Raw genomic sequence first — 24,520 nt, forward strand, 5'->3', positions numbered from 1 at the left:
CGCACCCCAATTATTGCCAACCAATCACACAAAGCCCCACTGGAGCTTTCATTTCCTCCAACTCCAAAAACCCCCACTAACCAAACACCGTAGCTTCTCTCATAACCACCACCACAAAAACGAAGGGCGCAATCATGGCTTCAGACGCCAAAGATAAAGGATCCATCGTCTTCTTCCACCCTGATCTTGGCATTGGAGGTGCTGAGCGTCTTGTTGTCGATGCTGCGGTTGGGTTGCAGGAGAGGGGACATCGGGTGGTGATATTTACGAATCACTGTGATCCGAAACATTGCTTTGATGAATGTCGCGATGGTAATAACTCCAAGTCTTGTGTATGTGAGATGGCTAATAGGACTAGGAACCCTCGATGTTCGTGTTCGCGGCCACTGGCTGATACCCATGTCTATCCTCTCGCGCCTAACAATCCTCTGCGCAATCCTTCGCCATGTTCATCTTCTCATCCACATTGCTCTGACCGGCGAACTACAAGCCCTACGACCCCGCGCTTTTATCGTCGATCAACTCTCCGCCGGTCTACCTCTAATGCGCTACATCGCCCCGTCCTCACCAATCTTATTCTACTGCCACTTTCCCGATCTTCTCCTCGCGCAAGGTCGCGAATCTGCACTGAAGCGCTTGTACCGACGCCCGTTTGACTGGCTTGAAGAATGGACTATGGGTTTCGCGAGCGCTGTGGCTGTGAATTCGGGTTTCACAAAGGGCGTGGTTAACAATACGTGGCCGAACTTGAAGAAGCGCACGGAAACGAAGGTGGTGTATCCTTGTGTGGATACTGAAGTCAAGGAGAAAGAGGATGCTGGCAGTGATGGTGATGTTCCGTTCAAGGGCGAGAAGATCATCTTGAGTATCAATCGTTTTGAAAGGAAGAAGGATATTGGTCTTGCGATTAAGGCCTTTGCTGCGCTTCCTGAAGCGGAGCGCAAGGGGTGCAGACTCATTCTTGCCGGTAGGTTCCACATGAACCTTTGAACCCGAAAGGAGTACTGACTCATTATTCCAGGCGGCTACGATCCTCGCGTCGCTGAAAATGTCCAATATCACTCCGAACTAGAAGCTCTCGCCTCTTCCCACGGTCTCGAACATCTCACCACCAAGACCCTCATAACAGCTCTATCTGCGCCTGCAACCGTTCCCGTGCTCTTCCTCCTCTCCATCCCCAACTCTCTCAAGGCATCACTCCTCCGCTCCGCACGCATTCTTCTTTACACACCCGCCAACGAGCACTTTGGCATTGTCCCCCTAGAAGCCATGCTCGCCCGCACGCCAGTACTAGCTGCTGACTCAGGTGGCCCTGTTGAGACAATCGTCGATGGCGAGACGGGATGGTTGCGATCACCGGAGGATGTAGATGGTTGGGCTGAAGTTGTGCGCAGCGCACTGAAACTCAGCGATGCTGAAGTGCAAAAGATGGGCGACAAGGGTGCTGCGAGAGTGAAGGAGTTGTTTGGAAGAGAGCAGATGGCTAAGCGATTCGATGAGATCCTGGTTGATATCGTCAGCAGGAAGTCCCCTGTATCTGCCATGCGAACAGTCGTCAACGCCGCTGGAGTTTTGGTGGTATGTGTTTTGGGGTTGGTGGTTTCAGCACTTCTTGCTAGCAGAAAGGAAGAAGTGGTATCTGAGTTTGCAGTTTAATGAGATTCACATAGACGATGTGAGCGGAGCGCATTTGAGCGGATACGTGTAGTTGTTGTTTAATATACCATCGAAATTCACTTTCACTTCAAGTACATATAAGTTCACATAAGGCTCAAAATTCTGCAGTTTCAAGGGGCTATTATTATCGGTGTCTGATGCACAGCTCTCGACACAAGTCTTCAATAGATGGAATAACATCCAACGAAAGAAAGCAACAAATCCACCCTATCTATGCAAATGCACGCAAGCCTCCCTATTCCCCAGGGCAGGCTGCTCTGATGCCGCTGTATAGCCCAGCATGAAAAAATGCAAGGGATTCATTCTTATTCCTCCTCATCATATATATAAACAATGCGTCCGGAAACATAGGGCTGGCTTCCGACGAAGCGGCGACGTTCTGGGCCTCTCTGCCTTTGATCCGATATATATTCATCCTTTCCACCACCTTCATTCATTCCAGCTCATAACCCGTCATTATTCTCATTTCCTCATCCATACATCTCGTCCAAGAACAACTACCCGTCCCAAAAACAACACGGGATAAATCTTTGTAGCAACTGAACCACCCATGATATGCCATAGTAGCAATGCAGTAACAATCCCTCTCTGGGATATGAGCAACGATCTAATAACAAGAAAACACCTGATGTGATGCCAAGCCTCGTACAGAGCGAAGGCCTCATGCTCCAAAACATTTCTCCAGGCAACTGAAGATGCAACTCAACCCATAATGAAAAGACTCTCAATGCTTGTCTGGCATTTGACAAAGTATGTGATAAGAGAAATAAATGAACTTAATAAATATGCCAAGAAACGGGGAAGGGGTATCATGTTTCATAGGGTGACGTCCCCTCGTCACCATATGTAGAGGTCGACACCTTCTTGGCAGTGTCAGTGCTCGCAATGCTAATGTTGGTGTCACGTCTTCGAGGGTTGGAGACTGGAGGTCGTGACGTAGTCTGCGCTGGCTTCTTCTTTGACGTGGCCATGATCAGGAGTCCGTCATCACTGCCATCGTCGTCGAAATCATCATCGACAGGCCGGGCAACGGGAGTGCTTGTCACTGAATCTCGCGCACCGCCTTCCAGATGGACAGCAAGAGAACCGCTGTCCATGGCAGGAGTGTTGCCGTACACGTGATCGATGGGGAAGCCATGGGGTTCTTTGTCAAAGGCCGGTGGCGTCAGACTGTCGGTGGTTTCCAGTAGTTGTGGGTGAGCGCTAACAATGCCTGGTTTGCACAACAGCTCGGCTTCCATGTCAGCTGAGACGGAGCTGGCACCACTGAGCAAAGCTGGCAAGGAGGGATCGGACTGGAATGCTAACATCCGCTCCGATGTGCTAGCTGTAGAAGGGAGCGCTGAGACAGGGCTGGTGACACTTGGGCTAGTCGATGGGGTGGCCAAAGCCTCCATTGAATCGACACTTGACGACTTAGTAGTGGGCATGGTATCTGCGCGTGGGATGGGTTCATCTCGAGTCCATTCCTCTTGGATAGGCGAGGGTGGGCAAGAGTAACTGATGTGTTCAGCCTGTCGATCACATCGTCGCATGCATAGATCTTCCGAGTGACGAGGTGGTGACGTTCTTGTGATAGGAGCACTATCCATTCTCTGAAGAGATCGGGGTCTGGTTTTGTTGCACGGTTCAGCAGAATGTGTTGAACCCGGGTGACTATACTGTTGCCCGGCGGCGGCGGCAAGAGATGAAGAGAGTATGGAAGCTTCAAGGCGTCTATGGTGCGAAGCCTTGCCCAAGTCAACAGACTTGACAGGTCGTCTTCCATGACGAGGTGGTGCCTGGACGCTGCCTGGAGCAACGGTGGTGTTGACGCCCACCTTGGGTTCGGCGCGTTTGTCTGAACTGGCGAAGAGTCCACGGTCGACCGACTTCGACCGCGTGCTTTCATCCATCGAATCCGTCAAATCCAAGTCACGGGTCTTTCGGACTGTCTCAGCACCAGATTCATCTGGTCCGTCGACTGGGCTGGAGAAGTAAGGAGTAGTAGGAGTAGTTTGAGAGATGGGCATGGGGGAACCAAGATGGAGCCAATGTTGTGTGGTTTTGGTATGTCCGTAGCTATGAGCGTGACGATGGAAGGGCCATAAAGAGGCTGCGGATGATGGCTTCTCAGGCTCGCGTATCGACTCACTCTCGCTATGAGCATGGTGATGGCCTCGGTAAACGCCGGCTTCAGGAAGAACAGTCGCCAACGGATCGTAGATGACTGATTCGGGCTGTGGGCTGACTGATTGGCTGACTGAGAGAGGATGTTCGGGCGCCGCGGCAGCATCTCGCATGGCATTCGCAAAGTAGTCGTCAGGGCGGAGACTCTTGCGTCGGTTGTCACGGTACTGTCCGTGAGGAGTCGGGGGCCCATTATTGTACATGCTTACGTTGTCGCCGGTGGAGCTAGCAGCACTACTGTTGGCTCGATGTCGCGTTTTGCTATCACTTCGTTCCACCAGGGGGTGCATTACCTTGCCAACAGCCTTCTTAACCACAGAGCGAGCACGCTCGAGGAAGGTAAGAGGCACAACAGCAGATGACATTTCCCTTTCGTCGACTTGGATCTTTCGACCAGAAGAAGGACGAGCAGGGTCAGTATCGTCGAGCCATCCGATAGGGTTCATGATATCCTGGACAACCCATGGGTGACGCTTGATGTCTCGAAGTCGGATTCGCTTTTCAGGATTCTTGGTGAGCATCTGTCGCAGCAGGTCAATGAGAAGGTTGTCAACTTCTTCATAGACCAAGTCGTTGTCGTCACGGTACGGGTGCATATTCTGGCGCTTGTAAAGGGAGGTGGCGGCTGGCGAAGTTGAGGGGTGAACGGGCATTAAGCGGCGCTTGGGGATGTAGACTTCCTCTGTTGCGATCTTTCGGAACATTTGAAATTCATCTTCGGCAAGGAAGGGGATTCGAGCGTAGATCAAGCAGTAAAGTGTCACACCAAGAGACCAAACGTCGATTTGTTCCGAAACCTTGGGTTGTTCTGTGTCCAGGTCGGTGTAGCACAACTCGGGAGCAAAGAACGCAGGTGTACCGACTGTCTTGGCAAGTTCAAGATCGTCGTCGAAATCCTTGGCCTCAGATTCGGATACTGTGTCGTCAAATTCGCCATCACGAATAGGTCGACCAAAGTACGAGACGCCAAAGTCGGAAATCTTAACGCGGTGATCTTTACTCCACAAAAGGTTGGCTGGCTTGATATCGCGGTGAACGACACCTTGGTAATGCAAGTATTCAAGACCGAGAACAGTATCTCTGAACGTTGATCGAGCTTGGTCAAAGGTGAAGCATGGGACGTAGGAGAAGTCGTCTGAGAAGGGGTCGTGTTGCTGAGGATTGAAGTCAAGAGATGACATGTGTGAGATTATCGAATCAGCCATGCTGGGGGAGCGTCCGCGGAAACCTTCGTCGACGTACGGGCCGTACATGGTGCCATCCAGCGCAGTACTCGAGGTGGGGTTTGAGCGAAGAGCGCTGGGTGTTTCCATATCATCTTCCCAATTGATGAACTCGTCAGGGTCTTCAACAGCCCGCGTTGACGAAACAACAGAGCGTGATCGTGAATGTGTCCTTGGTTCGTCGCGGAAGGTTTGTCGTGAAGTAGGTCTCGACGGTGATCCATCACTGATGGCAAAGTCTTGCATGGAGGAAAGGCGAGATTGACTTCCTAGACTGCTACTGGGCTCGTCGGCTCCTCCATTCTCGAAACTCCAGTTCATCTGACCCGGGTAATTCTGTGCCATCTTGGCTCGTTTCATTTGCTTGATAGCCTGGCGGTGCTCGAGTAGTTGTTCGTAGCGGTCCTCTTCGGGAGTTGGGAGCTCGCCTCGCATTTCGCGTTCTATGCGTCGTCGTTCGAATAGACAAATGTGAGGGAGACCCTTCTTGCGCCACACAACTTCACCGAGCTCCACATGCTCAAGAACCATGTAAATCTTCTTTAGCTCAGGGTCGTCGATAACTTCGAGGAGGGCGACGACATTCGGGTGACGGATCTTCTTCAAGATGGCGATTTCCTTCTTCGTCTTGTCCTGAGGAGACTTTGCTGTAACCTTTCCTAGGCGTCGCTTCTTAGAGAAACGTGGGATGATCTTGATAGCCACATTTTCGCCTGTTTCGAGGTTGCGAGCCAGCTTGACTTTACCATGCATTCCACGGCCAATTTCCTCAATCACTTCATATTGGTTAATGAGCTTGCGGCCTGTGGCGGTATCTGAGTCAATGAGGGCCTTGTGTGTCCTATGATTGACAAATACGTTAGTGTCTGATAAGTGAAATGGTCGGTGCATGCCAGGCTCCCTGGCCATCTCCCCGCCATAGACGAGCAAAGCCGATTGGAAGCGGAACAAGCGAAAAAAGGCAGATAACTGCGATACGATATTCCCACCGCAGTTTGAAATGCTTACTCTCTAACTTTGTGCATCTGCAAAGGATGCAGAAGAGGACTCTGGGTGTAATTGGGAGGTGTATTGTTCTCGGATACGGAGGTGACGAGATTTTGCCGAGAAGGCGAAGGACTGAAAAGTCCTGGCGAAGACATCGGAGTGCTGTTGGCGGTCCTCAAAGGCATGGAGGAAGAGGAGGGGATATGGGTATGCAGCGACGGGGCTCCGCGAGCCGTCGACGAGAGGGAGGCGGACGACTGTTGCTGCGATAGAGATTTGTGGTGATGACGGTGGGAGTGGTGGTGGTGATGGTGCTGGTAGTACTGTGAGGGATCCATGATGGGCGAGATTGTTGGAGCGGCTGTTGTCGCCTCGACATACTGAAGGGGAGTGCAGAAGGCTCGCACAGGCGGGCCGTAAGTTGTTGAAGTCACAACGGGATGTGACGAAGGATCGATCTATAGTACCATTGTCGCGTGTAAAGAGAAGCGAGTATCGAAGCGGACTGGGGATCGAAAATGTCGAAGCGTGAAGTTGAGGAGCGAGAGATTTGATGAGAGGAGAGGTTGAGATGGTGACTGGAGTAGTTGGTAAAATAGGCTGGACAAAAGAGTAGAGGAAGTGGAGCAGTGCAATAAGAGAGAACAGGTCTTGTGTTTTTGGGGGTGTGGATTTTTTAGTTGGTGTTGGTGTTGGTGTTGGACTGGATCCAGTGGAGTTGGTGATGATGGAGGTGGGCATGGAACTGCCTGTGAGTGGGGAGGCACAGTGTCCGTCGCTTTTACTAGGCCTATCTCTCGCTGCAACTCTGAATGGTGTGTGGTTTGTAGTGGCGACCGTGGAAAAGAACAGCCAGTGGTTGTCGCAGCTGAACTCGATCTGATAGCGGTACGAATCTGGTAAGTCTCTACTGTGCGAGTTCCGAGGAAATCTTCTGGTCTGTGCTTCAACCCATGGCGCCATGCCCTCTCTCCCTCACCACCTTCAGATCAACCCTAGGCCAAATTCAAAGATACGCTGTTAGATCCACTACCCTCAAACACTGCAGCTTCACCCCTCAACCTTATCCACTCCCCCTCGTCCAAAATCTCCAGTCAGTACCGGCCACCGTCCACCGTCCACCGTCACCAAAATACAACACACACAAATCTGATCCGTTTTCGCTCAACCTGACCGAGGTTTCGTTGTCCCCAGCAGAAAAGACGGCTCATTGCCAGCACAACAAGTCAATAAACCGCGCAGTTATCTCGAATTTGCCTTGCAACTGAAAACATAATGCCGTCAGGTACCTGTCCACCAACTTAGGTATCTATGGCCTACGTAGTAGACATCGCCGTCTCTTCTCGACAAGCCAAGCCATCCAGATACAGAAGGGGTGTGGATTCCTTACCCACACTCCCCTGAACGCCGCCTTTCTCACTCTTTCTGTGACGGTGATGTCTGTTTCTGCTGGACTACGGAGTGGACCGGCCGCCTTCAAGGATTCGGCCCCTGCTCGCTCCTCCATCCGCTCCGTTGCTCGCTCTCTTGCACACGTCGTCTGTTGCCGTCGCCGTCGCCGCTGGCGTGGTCATCTCTCTCGACAAAATTATAGATGAGGTTATCTCGAAACGCATCTTGGCTTGGCTCATCATTCGATGCAATTTCTCGACATCAAACCACCACTAGTCAGAAGCGAGGCATTCCCTAGGCATGACCGACGAGGATTCTCTCAAGCGAGCCAGCACTGAGCATCTCCTGTCCTTGTCCGAAATGTCTTGGCAACGCTTGGGCTGGCCAGGATGGCTTTGGGCTTGACGATTTACAGTGTCCTCTGCAGCGCTGCAGAAAGAGTAACACCAATGGGTGCTTGACATTGGGTGAAAAATACCCGGTTTGCTCATTGGAGCCCCTGGTGCAATATGACTGGACGGAGACATTCTACCAAAATGCGATGATTCCCTCGGATAAGCCTTCTATGGTCGAAGTCAATTCATTGTTGTGCTAAGCTCACCACGTCCTGAGAATACCGTGAGGTGTATGGTTTATATTTATAAATGACTGCATTATTATCCGAAGACTTAGGCAATTGGCCTACAGCTCCAAAAGATTTGATTGGAGTCTACAAGACTCCATGATTGCATCTCGTGAGAGTTCACACGCATTGGACGGAGAGCTCAAAGTTAAACCTTGGAGGTCCTGAACTGTCTTGTGTAGCTGACGCAATGGAGACAGCCAGGGAACTCGAACAGACAAGACAAGCAAGGCTCAAGCGAAACGATTGCGGGTCAAAGTGCGGGAGGCGGTGATGCTGGAGGAGAAGTGGGCACTAAGAGATACCTGAGCTACCCATATCGCAGGCTTCTGATTCGTACTGTAAGACTGTGCCATTGAAGACGCTGCGGGCGTCTTCAGAGCCCAAACACATCACAGACGGTGCCCAAGCATACTGTACAGACACTGCCCTCAAACCGTATCTGAGAAAGTATTGCTGCTGTCAGTGGGGCAGCGTTTCGCTGGGGACGGGAACTTAAGTTTACGGTACCTTACCTTCCCAGGCCATGATGCATCACTCCAGCTGTCAGAGCCTTGGAAATATCCATGATTCTGTGGGAATTTCCAGGCGATTCCTCGAGCACATCACTGGGGCTACTGTAATTGCTTCACCTGTACAGTTCATCAGCGATTGATCTGGATCATTATGAACCCCGGAAGCGCAGTCTCAAACTCAATTTACTCAACTTCAGGCGAAGAGAGTGATAAGATAACATCAGGCACAACGAATGGACGACAGGATAAGCAATTGCCATCGAGCCAATGGTAGTTTACCATTTTCAACTTCCATGTGTCTGCGATTTCCCAACTCATCAGATTCGTTCGCGTTGGGGTTTGGTGGCTTGGCTAGGCCTTGAGATGTCTTTGGCTGGACCCATTTCGCTGGGGCACCAGTTTTGCTCCCCTGTCCCAGCCCGATAAGATCCGCGTCTCTGAATGCAGGTTTTTTTTTTTTTTTTTCGCTCTTCTTTCATTGCTTTTTGTCTCTGGCGCACCTGAGATCAAACTTGGGGCATCCTGGCTTAGTCATGTCTTGCCCTCTGCTCTAATAACCAACAGATTGGAATTCAAAAAGCCTCGTTTCAGAGATTCAACGGAAGTTGTCCATGCCGCAACAAAAGCGCGCTGGTGGTCTTTCTACGCCGCCCTAAACGCCGCTGTCTGCGTCATGGCTGCAGAACCGAAGTTAATCTGATACAGGACCCTCTGCCTGCAAGGATACGACGTCTGGTCTTGATAATATTCTTTTTTATTCGTACCGTTCATACATAGATGTCTGGTGCTTCCAAAGTGAGGTTCTACGAAAACGGGTGGTGCTCGCGTGCCAGTTGAGGTCTCAGTTGCAAACGGTCAGCCTTGAAACGCAGCGACCCTGAACGGTTCGATGTTTTGTGAGACTCGATTCTCAAGCGAGTCACAAATACGTCCTCATTACGAGTCGATAGATATGGATTGTTGTACATAATTGTGATACGTTGCACAGCAGTTCAATGACATGTGGTTGCCAAGATCAACAGTATGGTCGGAGATAGACTTCACTCAGAGTGTCTTGCACCCTGGCACCACGACTAACTAGCCAGTTCGCTGTGTCGATCAGAGTCGGCAATTCTTGGCTGCCCCTTTTTTATTTCCAACCTCCGGGCTTAGGGTCCGTCGTTTGATTCATGCTTGGCTTGGCCAGCTACGCCTCGTATGTCTGAATCACATGCATTCCAGGTGCAGATGTATCGGTGAAGAATGCATAATAGTTCGTTCATTCATACTCGACATGATGAATTCATGTTTATGTTTGAGGCTCTATTGTTGAAATTATTGGTAAATGACTCGCCACGATGGCTACTCCATTTATCGGTTTCACTCCCGTACCAACACGCTGTATCATACCCTGTTGCCGTATTTTAGCGTCTTGATTATTTTTGTCTGCACTTTGCTGTACAGGCTGGATGTAGGTATCTGCATGCAGCTACACAAGACCGGCATCCGGCCCCCGCCGGTCGTTGCTCCGTGTTGGCGGACGTTCCTTCCATTGATCCTAGCCCCAGAAGATAGACGACGTAAAAGATTACCAGTGTAGTGACAATGCTACTGTAGTGTTCCTGAATGGTTCATCATCATAACACAATGCTATCGTTAATGGTTGACCTAAGTTTGGTGGGCACTTCAGGGTAGCATCCAGCAATTGACTCCCGTCCCGGCAGGCAGGCAGTTGATGTCCGCCCGTTCCATCCCACCTTACCTTCCTCTCCTCTCCTTCTTCAACTGCGTACCTGACCAACTTGGGTAGCTGCATCTTCCCCGCCACACTACGGAAGTCTGCATCCACTCTCTGATCCTCGTCATCCCAATATGGAACTGATTCTTCTTGTTCAAGCTTAACCTCCAAATCTCGAACGTCAGGCATCTTCACGATACCGCCCAAAGGCCCGACAGAGCCCAGCAATCACTCGCCAGATCACAGCTTAGCCACTAAGAAGAACTTACCCGCACACCCCGATGTTTTAAGGATACCATAGCGGCAGTCACGTTCAATATCACTTGATCAAGACTATAAGCTAGCTAGTAGTTTAACCACCACTAGCACCTGTGATGAGGATACACAACCAACAAACAAGACATCGAACGGATCTAGCCCAAGCTCTTTGATGACAAGAAATTCGAAGCTAGCTGAAACAACGATAAGGATTGTCTCTAATGGCAAATGACAATCCAGCATCTGAGTGGCTTTCTCAGATGCACCTCAGGGAAACCTGATTTTACCTGAGCGAGCATGTCTCAGAACGCCATCAAGAAGCAGGGGTCTTAATAGGCAATTATTTCATTCATGGATTTCTTGGGCCATTTTTGCATTCTTCGCGCTCTCAGCCGGAGTTGACACTCCTTCAAGCAAGGCTCGACACAAATCTCCTATCCGGTAATCTGAGCAAAGCCTGCTGAAATTTTTTCTTTCTTTTTACGCGTCTGTTATCAGGCTATCTGTGCAGAGATCGCGAGACCTTGGATTGATCTTGGCATGCTCAATTTCAACAATGGAACCACTTGTCGCTAAATTCTGCCGTTATACAGTACTGAGATGGCCCCATTCAGCTCCCCGACTTCAAACTTTGTCGATTGGGTAGTTTTCCCCGCAAGAAGGAAACGCAAACCGCTTCATGGAACAAAGACAGGGTCCTCATTGCATTCAAGTTGAGGGGGTTTTGTGGCTCCGACCTTCAAAAACCACCTCACAACCACCAGAGCGCCTCAACACCGGGCCGGCTCGGATGATGAGCGGAGCACCGAGCGGGCCCGTCCTTTGGGGAAGTCGCTGGGCAATGGAGCACCGTCAGGGGCTGGTAGCCAGCTTGACAGGGGAGGCGAAGCAGGGATAGCCTACGTAGACAACCTCTATTCTCGATTTTCGATATCGTCGTCACCCTGGAGGGACCAAGAAACTGTCAGCGCGGCGCCTTACCTCTTGTCCCCTCAACAACGCTGCGGCTGCACAACGATGGCTGGCCCCGCGCCTCGTGGTTGGGTCGTTCAAGAAGCCCGAAACCTTATTGGGAGGCTTTTTGCTTGGTGGCCTGACTGCCGTTCTTCTCTTTATGTTGTTTGTCGGCGCTGGTCGGGATGTTGTTGCGTTGCTCGCATGTCACAATCCTGGGAGACAATACTGCAGTCTGCAGGCGCCTGCTTCGGTCTCGATTCAGTTGGACTACCCGCTGCATTATTAGACCAGGGTACGAATTGAGAGAGGCGCATGCAGAGATACGACGCTGGGCTCATCTACGATCTTTGTATAGATCAGGCCTGGATGACTTTGAACTACTCTTTCTGACCGATTTCGGCCCGCCTGACACTGCCATAATTCACACCCAGTGCAATTGGTGTCGAGGCAAATTAAACTATGAGCTGACGAACATGTCTCTTCGACACGCTTCCCGTGACATCAAAAACAAGATCTTCTTGACCATCAGAGCCTTGATGGAATAGCTCACGATAGCAACTCACTATTAGCGCGCGATGGGTTGTCGATAGTGGGGTGGTTCCCGCTTTGACGATGGCCCCAGCCCGCACCAGTTATCCCTGCCTGACAACCGTGCATTCGTCGTTCCGTCCCATAATAAGAGCCGAGGCCACGGACCAGCTTCTGTTCACTCTTGTTGCGATTGTTTGTTATTAACCTCATTCGATCTCTAGCAATGGCGCAGGGAGAAAAGAGAGTTAAGCAGGCCTCAGATTCATTCAAGCCAGGCCTTCCGATACATACTTCTTTGCTATCGTCAAACTTCAGAGAGATCTTGATCCACCAATAAGGTGACATCTGAGCGGTAATGCATGTCTTTCCGTGGTATTCCCTATTCGAGACATGTCCGCTATGTCAAGCCGTGCAATCAGGAGAGTGCACCACAGCGCTTCGAGTTCCTGCATCCAACGTGGCGGATGTTAACTGACCTGAACGTGGCCATCGTAAAACAAGCACAGAATCGGCAGACGAATGATCCCGCTCCAAGTTGACCCTGACCCTGACTGCATTGCATGGGCACAATGCACATCGAGCGGTAGGGGGTGCTACGGTGATTTCCCAGGATATTTTGCTGGGCCATATCAAACTATATCAACTCGAGTATCATAACAATGGCTGTTATTTGTCTGGGACAAAGAACGCCCTAATGTTCCTAACATGACAGACGTGCCGGGTATAATACCAGAGTCAGAAGTGATTATCGAGAACCCTTCTATGTGATGGAAAAAGGAGTGTTGGATGCCGCTGATTGCCGTTGGTCTTGAAGAACCTTGGCCAGCTACTCAGTACCGTACCTGGAAACGTTGATACCGCCGTAAGCGACGGTAGAGCAGGATGATGTCTTCCACAATTCCAGCGAATAAGGCACTGCACCTGTTTCGTCATGTTCTTGAAAGGCGTTCTGGGGCGTTACATTGCCGAGTCGAAGATGCCAAAAATGGTAAGACGGGAACTTCAGCCATAGGCTGACGAATAATATTCATGGGGAGAGTCGCTGGAGGAAGACAATTCGCGGTCACTGCACATCTTGAACGATCAACTACAACCGCTCATGTACTTTACCTATTCTCAACGGAGCACAGGGTGATATTCTTATTTCCAATTCGGGATATTTCGCCCTGTCATATCTGATAAGGCCAAAGTTCAGTCCGTGCTATCAAAATACCCGTCAGCGTTGATCAACGCCTTTCGTTAACAACGGCTGTCACACCAGACTGCATACAACGCTCGTCCTACGATCAAGTTTTGGTGATTTCTACTGTTGCTGCCCTCGTTCTCGGCAATTGCGCGCACCTTACTGCCTGTCTCTAGAAATGATAGTTGTCAGTAATACGCTGCAAGTCTTTGGTCTACCGTTGTACATACACAGTGCCTTTCGCAATCACCCAACGACTCTTTTCCTGATATCATAGAAAATGATTCGTCATAAATTCAGGGTCAAGGTCACAATCGAGAGGCACACTGGGTTCTCTGGTCTAAGCCATTTTTGCTGACTCTTCTGGCAGCTAAACTCCTGACATGCTTGTGTGCCAAGGCAGTGAACAAAGTGCACTGTGGAAGGACCTGGCCTCAAGGTATCTGGACGGATTGTTCTTCGCGGATACCAGCCTTACCCCTGTACGAGGGCACAGACAGATTGATGGCTAATAAACCTTAGTACCCCTCCCCCGGACAGAAACTGGCTGACCAGAGCTGCAAATAGATCTTAAGATCCAGCAGAACACGGCAACCAAAATGGAAGATGCACTAATTCCCGGAGATGGTGCTCCATAAGCCAAACGGAGCATGACAGACCTGGCTGTTTATTGCAACTCTAGGTTCACATAAACACTTGTCACCGCTGATCAACGCAAGTACAGTAGTTGTTGGTGATGATGCTTAGATTGATTCGTCAGCCTCAGTGATCGCCCAAGCACTTCTGAGGCTGATTGGTAGTTGAGCCACAGTACCATGCAATCCTTCACGAGAGCGGATTACTGGACTCGTTCGCACACAGATTTTGAGTTAGCTTTTGAGTTATGATATGGGTTTCTCTGGCTGGTATCTGAATAGCAAAATTAACCATTGCTGCCATCAATGGTTGAAATGATATACGCGCGGAGTTCTTACGTTCACCGGCTGTGTTGGTGCGAGTGTGAGTGATTATCATCACACCAGGAACAGGGTTCTTGGAGAAAAAACAAGCAAAATAGTTCCACTACCTACCCGAGCACTTCGCATGGGAATCGCCCCAGGGTGAGTAGAGATACGGACGAGGATCTAACACCCCTGGGCATTCACTAGGCCATGAACACAGCATCATACCATCATCCACACGACATGAGTCGGCGCTGAGGCTTCTCCTCCGAAGCCTAAAGATGGTGGGTGTCGTCTTGATCGAATCTGGTTGTTGAGACTGTCAACAGTCTCCCTTTTGAGCCTTCACATGTGTCTGCGCCTTTGGGATAGAGACGACATCCTTGAACGCCATGGGCGGGAATGCACATCTTGTCGACTGTTGAAGGAGACAATTCCATAGGCTATTTGTTGGGCGAGTGAGCTTGGGGCCGGGGTAGGCTCATGCTCATGCACAACATGCTCGCTTTTGCGGATCCCAGAAGGAGGTAGAAATGGGGATATGGACCCATCCATCCATTCATATGTATTGGTGGTGTGGAGAAGCAAGGCATTTCTTAGTCGAACGTCAATATGATGTCGTCTTTGGTGAGCAATGCTGGAGGATTAAACCGTTAATGACTGAGTGATTGATTGATTAATTACTCACAGGCTACCGTACCCCCAGATCAACTATCGATTTGCTCAAGAGTTTTAGGAATAGTCTCGTCTCATGAGGGTTGCGTTGATACGAATCCGGATATCACTCAAGTCAACTCAGGGTCGTATTGATATTGTCGACGATACCCGTATTTAGGTCAACATGACCATGATAAGACATGAATGAACAGGGTAAGTTCAGAACCTTGAATAGAGTTTAAAAACATGAATATCCAATATTACAATAGCCTGCCTTATCTACGGTACACGACTTACATCAGATCAGCCCTGAGTCAAAGTCTGGGTCCAGGGTCCCAGGTGAGTGGAAGCCATTCAGCTCTCATCACAACTTTGCGCCCGTAGAGATGGGCTCTATCTTACAATCACCACAGCCTTAACAACTGACACCGCCTTTCTAGCAAGGACACTAAAACGGAACAACTTAAGCGCTGCGGACGAAATCGATGGAGTCGCAATCACCACGCGAGATCATCAATGCATGTCTCGGCGCCCATGCCCTCGAATTGTGAGTGGATTAGTACACTCCATCTCAAGATCTCAAGAGACTCCCGAAGGGGTTGCAACAAGAATCCGGATATATTTTCAGAACAAGACTAATATACAAAATAAACTGAAAAGGATATAGCCATAAGATTGCACAAGTTTACGACAAGGACCAACGCGTTTCCTTGACTCAGCTTGCCAGAAAACAGTTCATGCCTCATGGAAGAGCAAAGAGAGCTTGATTCCGGAGATTTCTTGAACCTTGTGACTCCTTTTGCCGGCTGTTTCGTAAGGCTGTCGATCTTTGTTTCGAAAAACCTGCTATCGAATAAGCTGATGCTCAAGATTGCAACCCCATACATCTTCGGGGTCTTGCCCCTTTCCTTCGTTTCGTACGCCGCAGCCACGGCAGCCACGGCAGTCCGTGGTCTGATTCCAATACATTTGCCAAGTGTCTCACAATCCTCACCGCAGAAGCAGCTGCTTTATTAGCAGCCACACAATGATCTTTGTCAAAACTATCCAGCCAGTCATATCATGAGATCTAGACAGTGCGCCGGATTTGGAAGCAAGGCAGGATGAAGATTGTCACCTATCAAGCAGCAGGAGGCTGAGGAAGGTGGTGCTGAGCACAGACTGCGCTGTCGAGAGGCTGCGTATGTTGGGAATTTGATATGTGATGGATGGACTGGACCCTAGGTCGGCTGACAAGCCATGTGATGCTCTTAGCTGCCCCCAAGCTTCCCACCAGTTGGACACCGGAATCTGTTGCTCGCCTCCAGCAATATTGGTTCCAGGTATGGCCGAGACCATGAAGCGGCGAAGAAAGTGCAACGCGTACTTTTTGATCGAACGCGACGCGTGCGAGGCTCAGCCAGCCTTGCTCTGTTCTGCTCCGAAAGGTGTGTGGGCATTCCCACTATGGTGTGCCAAGTTCACATGCTAACCATTACAAATAGGCTAGGCAGTCACCGGGTCCATTCGGATTCGCCTTCGCGTTCTGAGTGAGACATGGCATAAGAACCGGGCAAAATAATGGAATGCTCGGAGCATGAAGAGATCGCTCGTATTGACCTCTCTGACATTGCGTGTATCATGCTGCAGCCTATTCAGAGACGGCAGCATTATTGTTGGGGTTTCGTGAAGTCAACCCCCAAGATGTCGTCCATCCATGGCCCAACCTTTGCCGCATCACCATCGGCCATGCCAGCTTGGGAAAGCTGTGCGCTCCAGCTGGAGACGTTATAGATGGATGATGATGTGAGTGCTGACAGACCATCTTCTGATGCGGGAGATGATAGGCCTTCGGCTGTGAATTTGTCCACGACACCGTGTCTAGCTTCGAAACGAAGCCTGGTCTACGTTCCCGTTAGTTTTTTTGCCATATGCCTCTGCCAAGTGGTGTGTTACTCACATCAAAGTCCAGCTGAGGACGCTCCCGAGGGTCCTCCTCGTATGGGAAAGTTGAGAAGGTGAATTTGGGTGTCTGGCCGTAGATCCAGTCTCGCGACTGTAGTTCCTCGTACCCTTTGCTGATGCTATCCATCTCAAGTACCTTGTCACTGATCACCTCCCGGACATCGAAGTCGCCGTACATGCTTGCAAACTGTTCCACAACGGCAGCCTCGAAAGCAGCATTCTCGATGCCGACGTTTCGAACAGGGCTGCGGACACTGTCGACGCCACGAGTCTTGATGTACGGCTCAGCAGGTGAACGCAACATGCCTGAGATGTTGGTTAGGTTTGGGCTGCGGAGGAGACATGTTCCGTGGTGAAGAGATCGGAGACGAGTGAGTTTATACGCGGACCCGGAGATCTTGTAGGTGCCGATTGAATCATCAGGGATATCTACAACGATGTCGTGTCGCTCATTGACACGCGTATTTGGCTTTCCAAGAGAGGAGAGAGCTCCTACGACCATCTCGGCGTGCTTGTTCCGATCAAAGACTGCAGGAGGACAAATGACGCTAAAGTTGACATTTCCTTCATCATGAAAAACAGCGCCTCCCCCTGAACGACGACGGACAAGCTGCACTGGTCCACCAGTCCAACCTACACTTGCAGGATCATTACGGAACTGGGCTAGCCTTCGAAGATTCACTTCCATCCATGGATTCTGGTTTCGACCAAAGACAATACAGGGATCATTGGTGTAGAGGAAGAGTATGGTAGACTCCGGAGGTGTCTTCTGGAGAAGATGGTGCTCAACAGAGAGGTTCAAGAAGGGATCACGAGAAGTTGAAGTGTATACTTGGATCTTATTGGATGAATGAGATGCTGCATCGGTGAATTGGCGTCTTGATATGGTTGATAATGAGGGGAAATGTCGTGATATGCTTCGAGGCGTCGAGCCCAGAAAGGAGCGATTGGGCCGCATCATGATGGCAAGAGTCAATACCGGATTAGAATTCAAGAATTAATAGCATAAAGTCAAAGATCGACATGCAATTGGACCGGAAATACGGTGTTATCCAAGGCAATGGATGAAATTTGTTGTTGAAGCTACTTTGTCCAATGAGCAAGAGAGTTGAGGAAACAAACGTTCGGGTGTTGTCAGCCTCGGAGACGGAAAACCCCAATAGTAGTTGACCCACCGGACACCGAAAATAGGGCGCTGAGAGCCCTGTAAAATTTAGGGGCAGTTTCAATTTCGCAACGGACGGCAGCGGGTGCGGGAAACATCCAAACCAGTGAGATTGCTGTGCCTTGCAGAATATGGAAAGTGCCGAGTGAAGGAAGGTGTTGATTGATAATCTGGATCGAGATGTGTTTGACATGATGTTTTGTATCCGTTGAGATGGAGAATGTCCACTGAGGTACTGGGCTTTGGGTATCTGGCTTTAGTGGTATGCCCCTGAAGCGACAGCTATTAGCTCTGAAGTTACAGCGGAAGAGCGATTATCCAGACTTTTTGGAATCAGACCAGATGCATGGATGAACATCAATTGAGTCACAGCAGCAGCGCCCCGATGTCGCTTGATGACAGGTATTTAACACCATCCTCCAGGGTTATCGGATAGCTCATAGTTTTTATCTAATAACTTAGCGTCTATTCTACAAGAGTTGATAATTCTTGGGGATCTTCTGAGTCCATCAATCGAGGTTGTCTTAACTGGCCAATCAGATCTCTACCAAAACATCTACCGTATTGCCCCTCCCCCGCGCTTTCCAAACGCACAAAATTTTGGACCGAAATCGGCAGGAACGAAGTCCCCCGTCCAGAACAGCCTCATATCTTTCCATTCTCAACGGCCGCCATCTTTCTTCTTCCTCCGTAAACAAACAACTCATCAACCAACACTTTATCTCCCCCATCATCAACACAATCATCCACACAATACAATCATCATGTCCAGCATTGGGCAAATCTTCCGCGTGACGACGTAGGTCCTATTTCTTCCTGCCCTTCCATGCTCTACCCCACCATCGACAAACAGTCCAGCTAACAATCCTCTCTTTGTCTTGCAGTGCTGGCGAGTCACATGGGAGAGCTATCTCGTGTATCATCGATGGCTGCCCTCCCGGCCTGGGCCTCACAGAGGCCGATATCCAGCCTCAGCTGAACCGTCGTCGACCAGGTCAATCGGCCATCACCACGCCTCGTAACGAGAAGGACCGCGTCACCATTAACTCTGGCACTGAAAATGGCGTCACTCTCGGAACACCGATTTTATTGACCGTCCCCAATGAGGATCAGCGACCAAAGGACTACGGTGATAAGACCATCGACATGTACCCCCGTCCCAGCCATGCAGACTGGACCTACCTCGAGAAGTACGGTGTTAAGGCCTCGTCAGGCGGTGGCCGCAGCTCTGCACGTGAGACTATTGCTCGAGTGGCCGCTGGTGCTGTTGCCGAGAAGTGGCTCAAGGAGACCTACAACATTGAGATTGTTGCCTTTGTCAGCTCCGTCGGAACTATCAAACTCTTTGCTGATACAGAGGCCATGAGCACCGATCCTGCCTTCCTCAGTCTCGCCGAGACTCTCACCCGCGAACAAGTTGACGACAATCTTCCTGTCCGATGCCCCGATGACGCCATTGGCCGAGCCATGGAGGCTCGCATTGCAGAGCTGCGCGACGAGCACGACAGCACTGGCGGAACAGTCACCTGTATTATCCGCAATGTGCCCTCTGGTCTCGGCGAGCCCTGCTTCGACAAGCTCCAGGCTAGTCTCGCCCACGGTGTGATGTCTATTCCCGCTGTCAAGGGTTTTGAGTATGGTTCCGGTTTCCACGGTGCTGAGATGACTGGCAGCAAGCATAACGATCCTTTCGTGCCAGCACCTGCCCTCGACGCCGCCACCGAGAGGACAGGCATTCCTCGCTCCAGGCTTCAAACGAAGACGAACCATTCCGGCGGTATTCAGGGTGGCATCAGCAATGGCATGCCCATCTTCTTCAGAGTCGCTTTCAAGCCTCCTGCCACCATCAGCCAGGACCAGACCACAGCACTTTACGATGGCTCAGGCGAGGGTGTTCTTGCTGCTAAGGGAAGACACGACCCCTGCGTTGTGCCTCGCGCTGTTCCTATCGTTGAGGGAATGGCGGCGATCATGGTGGCCGATGCTCTCATGCAACAGAATGCGAGAAAGCTGTCTACAGTTGTTCAAAAACCTTAGGATGGTAATGGTAACACGAATGACAAGGAGAACGGCAAGGAGAATGGCAAGGAAAACGAGATGATCGCAGTGCATTAGATACCAAAACGCAGAGTATGAGACGGGGTTTTTATTGACATGAGGGGATGACGACTTTAGACTATTCTTAACTTATCTTTAGCTTTTCAATCCGAAGACTTGAGTAATACTTAAATAATGCTCTTGACGTGTGTGAATGTATATCCTGACAAGATGCTTCTACGATCTAAACCTTGGTTTTTGATCCTAAGACTTGTATCAATGTTTCTCCTAGACTGCTATAATATTCTTATGAGTTGTTTGCAAGTTCTTTGTAGCTTTGTATGAATTCAGAGAAAGCTAGTAGATAGCTGGGGGATATTCTCTTTTCCTCAAAAGTGCCACATCATCATAGAACACATACGAGTATAGTAATAATTCTTTTCATGTATTTCTTCCTATACCCCTCGTATATGAACAAGCCAATGCCTCGCAACCCTTCCAATTCGAAAATATCACAACGCCGTAATGCATCAACTCCCCTGAACAATACCACGTCTATGCTTGGGGGTCCAGGGGTGTGGGTATCATGGCCTTTCTGAGACACAAAAAAAACTCCAAAGAAAAAGACCCCTGATCCAATCGCGCCTTCTATCTTATCTTGTACTTTTAATGCTTGTTTTTACTCTTCTCCTGATTGAGTTGCAGCTGATTCGCTCTCCGTCTCGGCTGTGGGCTTACTTCGAGCTGAGTCTCCATCTCGAGCCATCAGCATATCTTTTTCGGCTTGAATAGCCTTTTCTCTTCGTTGCTCAACGTCTTCTCGGCGAATAACCTTTCGTAAGCCCTCGCTTGCCTGGAGAAGACCGTCGATGCTGATGGCGTGCTCTGTCATTTGATGGCTGATATATGTGTAAATTCCGGCAGGTGTGTTGCATTGCAGGAGGTTTCCTTCGTTGAGCTTGAGGAGGGCGAGGGCAACTTGGAAGAGAAATGTGCTGCCGTCGTTGGTGCAGAGGACGACGTCCCAGACGCGGAAGAGAGCCTCGGCGCTTAGACAGTCGGTAAATACGGAGAGGAACCATTGGAAAGTCAAGGCCTCGAGCTCAATAGATAGAGAGTCGAGATGTGCCGAGAGCTTGGGAAGAATTGCCGAAACATACTGTCGCAGGACCTGTTGATCCGCACGGGATGCCATGAGCGAATGGTCGTAATAACCGTGCGGAAGGATATTCTCGATAATTGAAGTAAGAATCCAAAATGCATCCTCAGCAGAGGGCATCATGAGCAACAAGTTGGCAGCAATCAAATTCATTCCCTGGCAGTACCCCACATCTTTGTTGCGTCTAGAGTACGCCAACAATACTTCGTTCAGCTTCTTGACACCAGGTCCCTTACGGAAGAAGATGTTGTCCGTCAAAGTTCTGTTGATGTCCATCTGAATCTGACTAACAACAACGGCGTCGTCGTCCTCGCCAGTCTGAGCGACCAAGTCTTCATAATAGCCAGGGACACGAAGGGCTGTGGCTCCTGAACACTCTGACCACACCTTGGCGCGATAGGTAACAGGAATACCGCCCAAAACCAGGGTCTTGAATTCGTTCCATTTAGCTCGTCCAACCTTTCCCTTGACACCGAGTCCTGAAACTCCAATCATCTCACCATCGGCAACGCGGGTTTCAGGAAGGATCATGGCTGGTTGTTCGTAGCGAGCGTCGGCGGCGGATCTGGCGGCAGCAATAGCGGCCTCACCCTCTCGCTTGCGTTCGGCGCGAACCTTTCGAAGGAAATCGTTCCATCGTACTGTCTTTTCACGCTGAAGAGCATCGTGAACATCGCTCAACTGCTGCAGGAGCAGCTTGACAGGCTCGGTATCGTCCTTGGTGAGTGCGATGGATGACTCTGACTGAGAAGGCTGAGAGGTCTCACTGTCTACTGCAGTAGTTGTGCTAGCCGAAGGAATAAGACCAGAGTCAGTTGAAACTATTACTGGCTTGACAGGCTCGGTGGGGTATAGCTCTGGCTCGGGTGTCTGAGCTCCCTCCATGACCTGGATTGAAGGTATCGCGATGCTAGGCGTGTGACTGAGGAGCTCCGTGGGGAACGTTGCGATTTTCAGATAATCCGTCCATCTCTTAGCTTTGCCCTCTTCCGCGTTGCGCTCCTCCATGCTGTTCAGACTCTCAGGACGTCCCTCGCTCGACACACTTCCCTTAGGGCTGGGAAGGTCCTCTAATGCGTTAGGTGAAATCCCACCTCGACCATTTGCCAGCATCTCTGTACGACTACCCTTACGAATATGTCGAGCCACCTGCGCCGCCTCGCGCTGTCGTTTCTTGCGTCGCTGGTCGTATATGAACCCAAACCGGTCAGTCAGATATTCGCTGTTCGGAAAGTTGTTATAAATATGTGTTAATGTCGGTGGCTGTGACTCTGGTGATCGAATAGCATCCATCTCCACAGGCCCATAGCTCTCTTGTCGAGATGATAAGTTATCCGGAGGACTGCCTCGCATACTATCCCATGCCTCTTGCCCTTGTGATCTGCCTGATCCTTGGGCAGATGGTCCTGGAGTCGCTCTACGCATTGCCATCAAAGCCTTAGGACCACCAGCGATCGACACTGCTCGAGACTGACCTGCGCGACTGCTTGTAGTCGAAACAGCCCTAAGAGAGCCACCCTTATTGGAAGTAGTGCTTGTAGCACGGCCTCGCGACTCAGCCTCGCGTGTACTTATAGCTCCACCCGCCACCAAACGAAGGGCCATGCTTGCGAGCGATGACGATGCTTTGCGCTCACCAATTGCGCCTGATTGAGCACTTGACGCACGGCTTGGGCTTCGAGTAGATTGCGTGTCTGGCGGGTTGAAGAGGTCCTCCTGCAGCGTTGGTCGTCGGTCCATACTAGAGTGTGATCGAATCACAGTCGCAGGGTTTACTCCTTCGCCGTTCATGCTGTTGGTACGGCTGCCTCGCTTTGCGGTTCCAGAACCCCAGAGATAATCTTTCCACCCCTTCAACGTGCCCTTGCCGCTGCCGTTCTCGCTAGGGTTGCTGAAAGACTGGCTGCTTGCGCGGATGGTAGAGCCCTTAGCGACTGTCTCGCCGTACGCAGTAGCCACTACGGTGTCTTGCATCGCATCACTCATGAGGTCGCTTAAACCAGTATCCTCTCTCCGAAGTCCCTTGTTGGCCGCGCGTAGCTCAGCCTCAACAGTTCGTAGGCGAGTTTCAAGATCCAGGTTAGACAGACCACACTCTCGAATGATCTTGCGCAGAGCACGTTCTCGTTCATCAGCGCGGCGGCGCATATTGGCGATCTGGGCATCTCGTTGTGCGAGGTCTTCGGATATTTGTCTGATCAGTCCAATGGCGCCGTGCCGCGAGATCAAGCGTTGAAGATGTTCGTCATCGGCGTTATGTAACGAGCCCGGCACCTTGCGCACCGGATGATCCTCTTCGAACAAGGCACTTCGCACATCTGAGCTTCCAGTCAGATCAACTATTGAACTGCGCCCAACATCCGGAGCAGCAACCGGAGGAACGGGGGTATCGTCGGGAGCATCGTCTTGACCGCTGAGGGGATCATTGCCTGGGCTTTCAGGTGAGAAACTAGGAAAGCTCGTGAGACTCTTGTCGCTAGCAGCAATACTACTCGCAGAGCTAACAGGCTGACTGGGACGTTTCCGACCACGAGGGCCTCTGACGGTTGCGCTTCGGTTGCTTCTCGAGCTCCGGTTCGAGGTGTGGGATACGTGAGAGGCGTGTGACGCATATGAGGCGCTGCTGTGTTGGGAGACGGACCTTTGGAGTGACGACATATTGTCGGCCGCTTCCATGGCCGTCGCCATAGCTGAAGAGATAATCGTATTGGGTTTATGCTTGTCTAGGGACAAGTCAGGTAAGATGTTGAGAGAAAAGATGAAGAGGAGGAGAACGAGAGAAAGAGGAGAGCAATCAATCGATCAATCAATCAATAATGAAGGGTGTGGGTTGCACAGACGAGGGAGGGTGTGCGATCGAAAAGGCAACCGAGGGGCTTGTACTAGGTACATGTGCATTTGCATGAGGATGAATGGAAGCTGTTGATATGATATTAGGTAAGATATCACTGTATTCATAGAATTGCGATGGAGAAGCTGGAAGCAGCTTTGAATCAGAGAAACATTCAAAGGAAATCATTAAAAAATATTTTGTTGTCTTTGTAACCATTGAAAAATGTCTTAAAATTACTCTCTTTGAAGAAAGAGTCAGAGCAGCCAAACTATGCCTCTTCAAAGTATCTGTACTTGTAACCCCCAGCAATTAGGTTAAGTGCTTTATGCCCTTTTAGGTCGTCCGGGCTTGTTGCTCCTCCGCAAGACTGATTGGCCTCCAGGGCAACTTTCTATCAGTTTTAGGGAGCCCAAGTCGCCCTACCGCACCAACCCGCCCTGAATTTCTAGCAAGCATTGATGGATGATACCGAACCGAAAAGAAGCGATAACCCAACGTCAAGATGAAAAGGACATTGATAGACAAATAATTTCCCTAATTCACAACGACGCCA

At 50.4% G+C, this 24,520-nt stretch overlaps 6 protein-coding genes across 6 annotated transcripts; 2 read left to right on the top strand and 4 right to left on the bottom strand.

Annotated features, from left to right (window-relative positions):
- Positions 1–78: 78 nt before the first annotated feature.
- Positions 79–1,770, top strand: BKA55DRAFT_552696 (uncharacterized protein). The gene is made up of 3 exons (XM_046191457.1): positions 79–312; positions 359–967; positions 1,022–1,770. Exons 1-3 carry the CDS (start codon positions 135–137, stop codon positions 1,654–1,656), a joined length of 1,422 nt encoding a protein of 473 aa, XP_046057548.1. The 5' UTR covers positions 79–134; the 3' UTR covers positions 1,657–1,770.
- A 716-nt stretch (positions 1,771–2,486) lies between these two features.
- BKA55DRAFT_497183 (uncharacterized protein) lies at positions 2,487–6,394 on the bottom strand (the record flags this gene model as incomplete). Its single annotated transcript, XM_046186444.1, has 2 exons — positions 2,487–5,910; positions 6,078–6,394. The coding sequence occupies 2 exons, from the start codon at positions 6,392–6,394 to the stop codon at positions 2,487–2,489; spliced, it is 3,741 nt and encodes a 1,246-aa protein (XP_046057549.1).
- Positions 6,395–11,672: 5,278 nt separating this feature from the next.
- On the bottom strand, positions 11,673–12,676 carry BKA55DRAFT_533367 (uncharacterized protein; the record flags this gene model as incomplete). The annotated part of the gene is made up of 4 exons (XM_046189447.1): positions 11,673–11,855; positions 11,991–12,049; positions 12,081–12,427; positions 12,525–12,676. 4 exons carry the CDS (start codon positions 12,674–12,676, stop codon positions 11,673–11,675), a joined length of 741 nt encoding a protein of 246 aa, XP_046057550.1.
- A 3,802-nt stretch (positions 12,677–16,478) lies between these two features.
- Positions 16,479–17,734, bottom strand: BKA55DRAFT_589150 (uncharacterized protein; the record flags this gene model as incomplete). Its single annotated transcript, XM_046194894.1, has 2 exons — positions 16,479–16,712; positions 16,769–17,734. 2 exons carry the CDS (start codon positions 17,732–17,734, stop codon positions 16,479–16,481), a joined length of 1,200 nt encoding a protein of 399 aa, XP_046057551.1.
- A 968-nt stretch (positions 17,735–18,702) lies between these two features.
- BKA55DRAFT_496448 (chorismate synthase) lies at positions 18,703–19,975 on the top strand (the record flags this gene model as incomplete). Its single annotated transcript, XM_046186371.1, has 2 exons — positions 18,703–18,737; positions 18,823–19,975. The coding sequence occupies 2 exons, from the start codon at positions 18,703–18,705 to the stop codon at positions 19,973–19,975; spliced, it is 1,188 nt and encodes a 395-aa protein (XP_046057552.1).
- A 284-nt stretch (positions 19,976–20,259) lies between these two features.
- Positions 20,260–23,941, bottom strand: BKA55DRAFT_552722 (rab-GTPase-TBC domain-containing protein). Its single transcript, XM_046191458.1, has one exon. The coding sequence runs from the start codon at positions 23,820–23,822 to the stop codon at positions 20,655–20,657; it is 3,168 nt and encodes a 1,055-aa protein (XP_046057553.1). The 5' UTR covers positions 23,823–23,941; the 3' UTR covers positions 20,260–20,654.
- Positions 23,942–24,520: the final 579 nt, after the last annotated feature.

This window comes from Fusarium redolens, assembly GCF_020744475.1.
Source record: "Fusarium redolens strain MPI-CAGE-AT-0023 chromosome Unknown BKA55scaffold_1, whole genome shotgun sequence".
Taxonomy (NCBI): Eukaryota; Fungi; Ascomycota; class Sordariomycetes; order Hypocreales; family Nectriaceae; genus Fusarium; species Fusarium redolens.